The sequence below is a fragment of the Musca domestica genome, unplaced genomic scaffold (assembly GCF_030504385.1).
Source record: "Musca domestica strain aabys unplaced genomic scaffold, Musca_domestica.polishedcontigs.V.1.1 11, whole genome shotgun sequence".
Taxonomy (NCBI): Eukaryota; Metazoa; Arthropoda; class Insecta; order Diptera; family Muscidae; genus Musca; species Musca domestica.
Window position 1 is genome coordinate 13,996,691 of NW_026712133.1, and position 10,092 is coordinate 14,006,782.

Sequence of the window (10,092 nt, forward strand, 5' to 3'; positions counted from 1 at the left end):
TTATGGTTTGGCAAACAAATTTAATAACCAAATGGCAATACTTCCTTGTACATGGCCCCTAGTCATAAAAAACATATATTACACAGATAATGGAAAAGATATTGAAATTAGATATCAATAAGATTTGGCACATGCCGTCAGATTGTAATTTTGGATCTCATTGTTTGTGATATTGCCTCCCCTCCTATAAAATTATGATACCAATTATCGAGATAAGAAAATTCTCTTTTTTTGCAATAACAAATCTGTTTTAAGATTTTGTATATAAAGCGTGTTGTGATTTATAGCCAAATCATAGTCTTACCTTTCAGGCATTGGACAGCAACATGAAGATATTCGCAGTATTAGCAATCGCAGCAGCAGTCCTTGGACTGACAACGGCTTTCAAGCCACCAGCGGCACGTTATGATGATTTCAAAGTCTATAAGGTCCATGTCAAGGATGATCAGCAATTGGCGGAATTTAAGAAATTGGCCAACAATATTCCTGTGAGTACAGCTATTGGAAATAATTCCTTATTCTTCGAAAGAACTAATATTTTAATTATTCACCATGTTACAGGTTCGCTTTTTGAATGATATCAGCGGTCCAGGACGCAGCTATGATTTGGCCATTGATCCTGCCAATGAAAAAGCCTTGGAAGACCAAATGCAATATTTGGAATTTAATTATGAACGCACTATCGATGATTTACAAGAGTAAGTGACAGATATTGTCTATTTTATTTGAAAGTACAGTAGAAACCTTATAAATCGTACCATGTCAATTGGAAAAGAAAAAAACCTTGTCAAAAATCCAGAAATTTTAGTTTTAACTTCATTATAATTGGAGAGAACCATGGTATGCATTTATAATTTATGGAACCATTGCGCTTCCAGTTGGGCTAGTTTCTACATTTTTCCTTTTCCCATCCCTGGACTACTCCTCAACAATACAATAAATAAATATATATATTTAAACCAACAAGATTATACAGTGTTCCAATTCCTATATCTGGAACTCAAAAATATTTGAATAAGATTAAAAATCATGGAAATGTCCTAATTTCTCTTACTTCTCTCTTCCGTAGAGTCCTTGAACAAAGTATGCCCGCCAACGTGGAATCGGTGAATGCCACCATGACCTGGACCAAATATCATCAATTGGCTGACATTTATGATTGGTTAGATAATTTGGCCATTGAAAATATGTTTACGGTAACTCCCTTCATCATTGGCAAGTCCTATGAAGGACGTCCCATTAAGGCTGTTCGAATTTCAACAAAACCAGGAAACAAAGCCATCTTCATTGAATCCAATATCCATGCCATTGAATGGATTTCTTCGGCCACCACCACCTGTTTTATCAACAACCTGCTCAAGGCCGAAACCAAGGAAATGAGAATGCTATTGAGAAGCTACGATTGGATTTATGTACCCGTTCTAAATCCCGATGGTTTGGAATACACCCACAATGTAGAGCGTTTGTGGCGCAAGAATCGCAAGCCCACCGGTTTCTCCAACTCTTCTGGTATTTGCTACGGCACTGATATGAATCGTAACTTTGATTTCAAATGGGGAGGTAGGTTACCGATATTTTGACAATAACAAAAACTAATGGCTCTTATTTTGATCATTTTTGTTGGATTTTAGGTGCCGGTTACAACATTGATGTGCCCTGTGATCATTGGTATGGCGGCGCCGTCCCTGACAGCGAACCTGAAGTTTTGGCTTTGGAAAATTTTGTCAGTGCCTTCCCCAGAAATTACATTCGCATGTATTTGGCTTTCCATTCGTATGGTAATTTCGTCTTGCTACCCTATGGCCACACCAATGAGGAATTCCCTACCAACTACAATCAAATGATGCGTATTGCCAATGCCTTTGCTGCCGGTGCTAAAGTTAAATACGGAACTGAATTCAAGAGTGGTGCCAGTGGTCTTTTGAATTGTAAGTAATTCCACACTCTGGCAAAATGTTCATCGAATCTTAAATTTAAATATATTCTTATTTTTTAGATCCCGTTTCCGGTTCCGCCAAGGATTGGGCCTATGGTGTTAAGAAAATTCCCTTCACTGCCACCATTGAATTGCGTGATGATGGCTCGAAATATGGTTTCTTCTTGCCTGCCTCTCAAATCGTGGAAGTTTGTGCCGAAGTAACGGATGGTATTATTGAAATGGTTAAACAAGCCCGCAAGGAGGGTCTCTTCAAATAAATTCCAAATTAGTTTCTTGGTTGTATAAAATACCCAAATTCCAATGAGGTTAATAAAATGCATTTACATTGAATTAAAACTATATAAGGCTTTTTTCTTTCAATATAACATTTTTAATAACATAGAACTCTTATATCCTGATTTTGTCATAATTCTGAATAGAGCCTTGTCACGTCTACCATAGACTAATGAAAATATAGTCGAAAAAATGCTCTCACCGCTTATAATTTTCAGGGGTATGAGTAAAAATATTAATGTTACTCAAACCTAAAATGTTAAAAATATTAACCACTATAAGAGAATTACAAACTGTAAATGGTGCATTCGAATAAAAAAAAACTGTCCCATACATGACGACATCGAAAAATAATGAAGCAAATCTTTAGCTCTTTTGAATCTATTTTCTTTCTGTTACGGTGTAAGCTCTTGCACCTTTTGGAATTTCAATGGCTTTACCCCGAGCACATTTTTCAATATTTGCAGAATGGAATATTTCTATATTTTCAGCTCACGAGCCATTTTTCGGCCACTGTGACGTGGGTTTCGATCAAGTCGGTTCTTTACTTTTCGAACCATTTCTGCTGATGTTGCGGTTTACTTCCGTCCACTTCCTTGGCGTCGACCTACGCTACCAGTATCACAGTAACGAGCGTTGGTACGAGACACAAAGGATTTATTTACATTTAAATGCTGGAGTGCTCTAACGATAGCCACTTTTGGTTCACCAGCCAAATATAAAGGAATCACACTATCACGCTTGAATTCTATCACGAATAACTTTTTTCCGGAAAATCCTCACCAAAATGCTTTTGTACGCTTATAAGCAATATAATAAGCTGTCACTGAAATAATTTTAATAGCTGTTGGACGGGTGGCTTTTAAATGCCAGCAGTCTGAAGTTGATTGCAGTTTTTTCATCTCACCCTGTATAAGGAAAATATCCCCGGTAAAAACAAAGGTAACATTTGTGCAGGACAGTATGGAATTATTTCAAATAATCGACTAAAATGTGTTTGAACCTAAGGAGGGTTTCCAATGTATTATAGTTGTGTAGGGTATCATATGGTCGGCCCCGCACTTCTATAGCATTTGCTAACTTGTTTTTTTTTTACTTTTTCCAATGTACGCTTGCATTGAAACTTACAGCTTTTTATACCCTCCACCATACTATGGAGGGTATATTAACTTTGTCATTCCGTTTGTAACTCCTTGAAATACTCATGTCAGACCCAACAAAGTATATATATTCTTGATCAGCGTAAAAGTCTAAGTCGATTTAGCGATGTCCGTCTGTCTGTCTGTCTGTCCGTCTGTCTGTTGTAATCACGCAATCTTTCGAATGATTTGAGATAGATGGCTAAAATTTTGCACAAATGTTTATTTTTCCAGTAGGCAGGTTAAGTTCGTAAATGGGCCATGTTTTCATATAGCCCCCCTATAACGGTACCTCCCTATATCCCGTATTTTGATGATTTTAGCGACATTATTCACGGGAGTTGTTTCAAATTTGGTATTTGAAGTTCAAAATGGATACTACACCCTAAGACGGAAAATTATCTGTGCAGGTCCAGGTCTTCGTGCAGCCCCATATAACGGTACCTCCCGATATTCGGTATTTTGATGATTTTAGCGACATTATTCACGGGAATTGTTTCAAATTTAGTATTTGAAGTTCAAAATGGATACTACACCCTAAGACAGAAAATTGTCTGTGCAGGTCCACGTCTTCATATAGCCCCCATATAACGGTGCGTCCCTATATTCGGTATTTTGATGATTTTAGCGACATTATTCACCGGAATTGTTTTAAAATTAGTATTTGAAGTTCGTCATGGGAACTACAGTCTGTGACAGAAAATTGTCTGTGCTGGTCCAGGTCTTCGTATAGGCCCCATATATCAGTACCTCCCTATATTCGGTATTTTGACGGTTTTAGGTACAATACCCACCGAAATTGTTTGAGATGTGGTATTTGAAGTTCGTAATAGATGCTACAGCCTGTGACAGAAAATTGTCTATGCTGGTCTATGCCAGGTCTTCGCACAGCTCAAATTTAACGGCACCTCCTTATATACGATATTTTGATGATTTTAGCTACATTATTCACCGTTTATTTCAAGTTTCGAATTTGAATATGGTAATGGCTTATGACAAACAATGCCTATGTATGTCCACGTCGTATAGACCCCAAAATAACGGCTATATTCGGTATTTTTAAAATTTTAACAGAATTTTTTAAGGATTTTATTTTTTGAAAATTTCCAAATTCGTTGCAAATGGTGGAGGGTATTAAAAGTTCGGCCCGGCCGAACTTACTGCTTTTTAACTTGTTTCGTTTTAAAAAAGTGATATCTGGCTTGGCAATCGAAACTAGGTGTTCAGAGGGCAAAGCGGGTATGGCTACCACTGCACCTAAATGTCATATAATTTTCAGTTAGAATAAAGTCTTTTTTTTTTGTTCTATTCGTAAGTAACTGCAAATTATCGCTGTTTTATCCGATGGATGACACAAAAAAGTGTCTGCACACACTACACCTTCTCTTATCGTCCTTCGTGCCACTAAGTTGTAACTACTTGACGATAGAAAGTTAACAACAATAGTTTTGTTATTGTAAATGTACATACTATCGCAATTATTAGGATTAGAAGCGTAGTAGTGGCACCTATATTCAAATCGGATCTCGTGTTGAGAGAATTATTTAGACACACCATGTTTGAAAGAACAGCTGGCTTGTTTCACAAGTTATGAGAGAAATAAGTATTGAAAATGTTGACCCCTTTGAGGGGGATGAACGACATACTCCATCTTCACACCAAATCTTATGTTAGTAAAAATATTGGTATTTGTGTCTTATGCTTATTTCGCATTTTATAAGAGATATAATTTTCAAAATGTTCATAACTTTGTGGGTGAGGTATTTGAAGAAGTGGATCAATATCTACTATCCTTAAACCAGATATTGTTTTGGTAACAATATTGCTAAGTTCCAAACTTGAAGACAATCGGACTCTTATTTTACATTTCATGAATGCTATAATTAATCAAAATTTTGACGCTTTGGGGGGGAGTGATCCGATGTTGTCCATTCTCGCACGGGACGTAGTACTGATACGAATAAAAAGTTTTAACAGAATTGGAAGATCTTGCCTTGTTCTATTAGGTAAATTACTTAATATAAAAAATTTGACCTTTTCTGTGGGAGGTACCAGAAGGGAAGAATAATAATTGAATAATTATTGCCCATCTCCGAACCCGGTCTAAGTTTGATAATAATATTATGATGCCAAGTTTGGATCAAATCGGACGGACGGATCGACTCAAAATGTCCTGAAACTGATTTTGTCCAAAGAGATCTAGGGTATAAAACAGTTATTTTTATTATTTTTATTTTTTTCTTATTTTAAAATTGTGAAAACATTTGGTGAAGTAGGACTATAGGGAATTCCCCCTTAAAAATTCATAATGAGAAAATCAATAAGACCATTGTTGTAGAAAATTTTAAGACCCGCCAATTTTTTGATAAAACCTAAAGCCGGCGCCGTATAACTTTTTTAGCTTATATGGACTTCTGAGTAGATAATACCAAAGTCACATAAAGACGAATTCAGACCTTACGGTGAAAACTCATAAGCTAAGTCACCGACTGGCTTTTTCGTAAAAGTACAGGTGCTCAAGAAAATCAAACTCAAATTATTCACCGATATTTATAAAAAGGTTCAATGTTTTCTCACCTTAAAAAATATATATCTCTAAAACAACTTACAAAATATATTTAATTCGTAAGTCCTTCACTAACAGTTCGTTCGAATAAGATACTAACATCGGGGAAATTTTGCGAATTTGATCAGTCAAATAAAAAAATAACCAAAAAACAATATCCCCATTAATATGGCCTCAAGCTATAAAATAATATCGCCCAAATAATATAAAAGATATTGAAATTAGATATCAAATAGAATGCCATTGTTTGCCAAATTGGCCCCCTTGTAGAATTATGATATCAATTATGAAGATAAGAAGGTTTGCCCGTTTGCCTTTGCAACAATGAATCTCTTTTGGGTGATGCATTCTGAAATTGGCTATATAAAGGGAAATGTAATATATCGGCATATCAGTCTTACATTTCGAGCATTGAACAGCACCATGAAGATATTTGTACTATTGGCAATTACAGCAGTAGTCTTTGGGCTGGCGTCGGCTTTCAAACCACCAGCGGTACGTTATGATGATTTCAAAGTCTATAAAGTCCATGTAAAGGATGAGCAGCAATTGGCAGAATTTAAAAAATTGGCCAACAATCTTCCGGTAAGTAGACCAATTGGAGTGAGTTCTTTATTCTCTAGGAGAACTAATTTCTTTACATTATAATTTGTACCAAAGGTTCGCTTTTTGAATGATATCAGCGGCCCTGGACGCAGCTATGATTTGACTATTGATCCTGCCAATCAAATGGCTTTGGAAGACCAAATGCAATATTTTGAATTTAATTATGAACGCACCATCGATGATTTGCAAGAGTAAGTGGCACAAAATGATGTATTTTATTTTGAAACACAGTAGATCCTTTATAATCCGTCCCACGACAATTGCAAGAAAATTAAAACAATTTATGTTCAACTTTATTACAATCGGAGGTATTGTTGGCAGGTTATTTTAATAATTTCCCATCCCTGTACTTCTCCTCAGAAATATATTCATTAAATATAATCAAAATGACTAGATCCTGCATTGTTCCAACTCCAATACACGGACCTCAAAAACATATTCACTAACTTCAAAATAATCGAAAAAATCATTATTTTCCTCTAATTTACAGAGTCCTAGAACAAAGTATGCCCGCAAATGTGGAATCTTCCAATGCCACAATGACCTGGACAAAATACCATCAATTGGCTGATATTTATGATTGGTTAGATAACTTGGCCATTGCAAATATGTTTATGGTGACTCCCTTCATTATTGGCAAGTCATATGAAGGACGTCCCATTAAAGCTGTCAGAATTTCAACATGTCCTGGAAACAAAGCCATTTTCATTGAATCCAACATTCATGCCATTGAATGGATTTCTTCGGCCACCACCACCTGTTTCATCAACAACTTACTCAAGGCCGAAACTAAAGAAATGAAAAGGCTATTGAAAAGTTATGATTGGATTTATGTACCCGTTCTAAATCCCGATGGTTTGGAATACACCCACAATGTAGAACGTTTGTGGCGCAAGAATCGTAAGCCCACACGTTTCTCTAATTCCTCTGGAATTTGCTATGGCACTGACTTGAATCGTAACTTTGATTACATGTGGGGAGGTAGGAAGCAATTTTGTTAATAGAACATATTTTTTTTTGATATAACGTACCTTTCGTTTCGATATTATTTTGGATATTTAGGTGCCGGTTATAACATCGATGTCCCCTGTGACCATTGGTATGGTGGTGCTGCCCCTGACAGTGAACCTGAAGTTGTGGCTTTGGAAAGATTTGTCAATTCTTTTCCCAAAAATTACATTCGCATGTATTTGGCTTTTCATTCGTATGGTAATTTAGTCTTGCTGCCCTATGGTCACACCACTGAGGAATTTCCTCCCAACTACAATCAAATGATGCGTATTGCCAATGCCTTTGCTGCTGGTGCCAAAGTAAAATACGGAACTCAGTTTAAGAGTGGAGCCAGTGGTCTTTTGAATTGTAAATAGACTAGACGATTTAAACTCTTGAAACCCTAATCTATACAATACGTTGTTCTCATTAGATCCCGTCTCCGGTTCCGCCAAGGATTGGGCCTATGGTGTTAAGAAAGTTCCCTTTACTGCCACCATTGAATTGCGTGATGATGGCTCGAAATATGGCTTCTTCTTGCCTGTCTCCCAAATCGTGGAAGTTTGTGCCGAAGTAACTGATGGTATTGTTGAAATGCTTAAACAAGCCCGCATAGAAGGTCTATTTAAATAAATTATAGTTAATAATATTATTTGTTAATTTTTCAATTATTGTAATAATAAATTGTTCTTTATTGATTTCATATGGAATGATTTTTTTAACATTTAACGATGGCATGTCATTTCTTAAATTCCTACTATTGCCACAAAATATACAAAGACCTCAAACATAGACAAATTAAGATATAGACAACGAAAAGTTAGTTTGGTCTTTTTTTCCAGGTGGCTCTCATCATGTTTTGCATAGTCAACATGCTCATTTACGCGTTCAAGCCACTCGACTTCGAAAACACATTTCATCGTTTTTCAAGAATTTCACTTGATTATTGCTGAATTTTTCGATGTCATCACATACTTTTCACATTTCTTTTATTATGATATAATTTTCAACTGACAAATATCCTACAGTTTTTGTTATTTTTAACGTTTTAGAATTGAGTGACTTCAATATTCCCACTCAAACCCCTGAAACGATATAGACGACATCTGCTGATCCGATTTTTTTCGAAGATAAACGGTGAGAGCATTTCGTTGTCTATATTTTCATTTGTCTATGCCTCAAATGGTAAAGACTGGACAAAATACATAATTGAAAAATAGTTAATGTGAAAAATATATAGGGGCGCTGCTTACAACAGTGATATGTTGGCATAAAAATCATATTTACAGAGCAATTTTAAGAATAACATTTTCTGTAAACCAAAAATTTGGACCATGGCCCAATTATAAGGTCTTCCTTCGAGCGAATTAATCGAAAAACAGCTGTTATTTTACCAGATGAAATGTCAAAATTCATGCTCGAGGCGAAAATAAAATTTTTCGCCTTGACAGAAGAATTTTGTGGCGAATATGCTTGTTGCCAAATTTTGACAACTGGACCATAGACAAATGAAAATATAGACAACGAAATGCTCTCACCGTTTATCTTCGAAAAAAATCGGATCAGCAGATGTCGTCTATATCGTTTCAGGGGTTTGAGTGGGAATATTGAAGTCACTCAATTCTAAAACGTTAAAAATAACAAAAACTGTAGGATATTTGTCAGTTGAAAATTATATCATAATAAAAGAAATGTGAAAAGTATGTGATGACATCGAAAAATTCAGCAATAATCAAGTGAAATTCTTGAAAAACGATGAAATGTGTTTTCGAAGTCGAGTGGCTTGAACGCGTAAATGAGCATGTTGACTATGCAAAACATGATGAGAGCCACCTGGAAAAAAAGACCAAACTAACTTTTCGTTGTCTATATCTTAATTTGTCTATGACTGGACTGGGAAATGTATGAATAATAGTGCTGCTGCCGCGAGAGTCAGTCTATCGAAAAACAAAACAAGTAATTCTCTTATTTTTTGACGTTCATTCTGGAAAAAATAACTATGCGAAAAGCATTAAATTTGGAATTTGGAAATGGAATGGAAAATGGAACGGTTTTAGACGCTATGGACCAAATCCGTTTCGGAACACGTGAAGTCGATCCAGGGATGTCCGTCGATCCGTCTGTCTGGCTGGTTAGTGCGCACGATAACTCTCGAGGGGGTATCCAATTTGATCCAAACTTGGTGCATCGTAATATTATCAAACATATATCTTGTTCGAAGTAGTGCCTCCCCCATAAAAGATCAATATTTTGAGTAGCCAAAACGCTCATAAAATGCGAAATAAGCTTCCGAATATTTTCAAACTGTGCATATACCAATATTTCTAGCAAAACAAGATCTGATGGCATCAAATACCTACCCCACAATGGGTCAACATTTGGAATAATAATAACTATTATATTCTAGGTACGTGTCCATTTCAGCTGCGAAAATGACGGGACTGTAAACATTTACAACAATCTTAAAATTATTATGAATTTATTGGAACTTATTTCATATTACTCAGTCTGTGTTTCCTGGTCTTTACAATTTTTGGTCGGATTTTCTTGGGAGACACTTTTTGTACATTCCTGTAATG

General features: G+C 35.9%; 2 protein-coding genes across 2 annotated transcripts; both read left to right on the forward strand.

Moving 5' to 3' along the window:
- The first annotated feature begins 304 nt into the window (after window positions 1-304).
- On the forward strand, window positions 305-2,260 carry LOC101899130 (zinc carboxypeptidase-like). The gene is made up of 5 exons (XM_011294200.3): window positions 305-488; window positions 562-698; window positions 1,070-1,560; window positions 1,632-1,928; window positions 1,997-2,260. The coding sequence occupies exons 1-5, from the start codon at window positions 327-329 to the stop codon at window positions 2,194-2,196; spliced, it is 1,287 nt and encodes a 428-aa protein (XP_011292502.1). The 5' UTR covers window positions 305-326; the 3' UTR covers window positions 2,197-2,260.
- A 4,033-nt stretch (window positions 2,261-6,293) lies between these two features.
- LOC101898951 (zinc carboxypeptidase) lies at window positions 6,294-8,219 on the forward strand. Its single transcript, XM_005183434.4, has 5 exons — window positions 6,294-6,502; window positions 6,578-6,714; window positions 7,014-7,504; window positions 7,586-7,882; window positions 7,947-8,219. Exons 1-5 carry the CDS (start codon window positions 6,341-6,343, stop codon window positions 8,144-8,146), a joined length of 1,287 nt encoding a protein of 428 aa, XP_005183491.3. The 5' UTR covers window positions 6,294-6,340; the 3' UTR covers window positions 8,147-8,219.
- The last annotated feature ends 1,873 nt before the right edge of the window (window positions 8,220-10,092 follow it).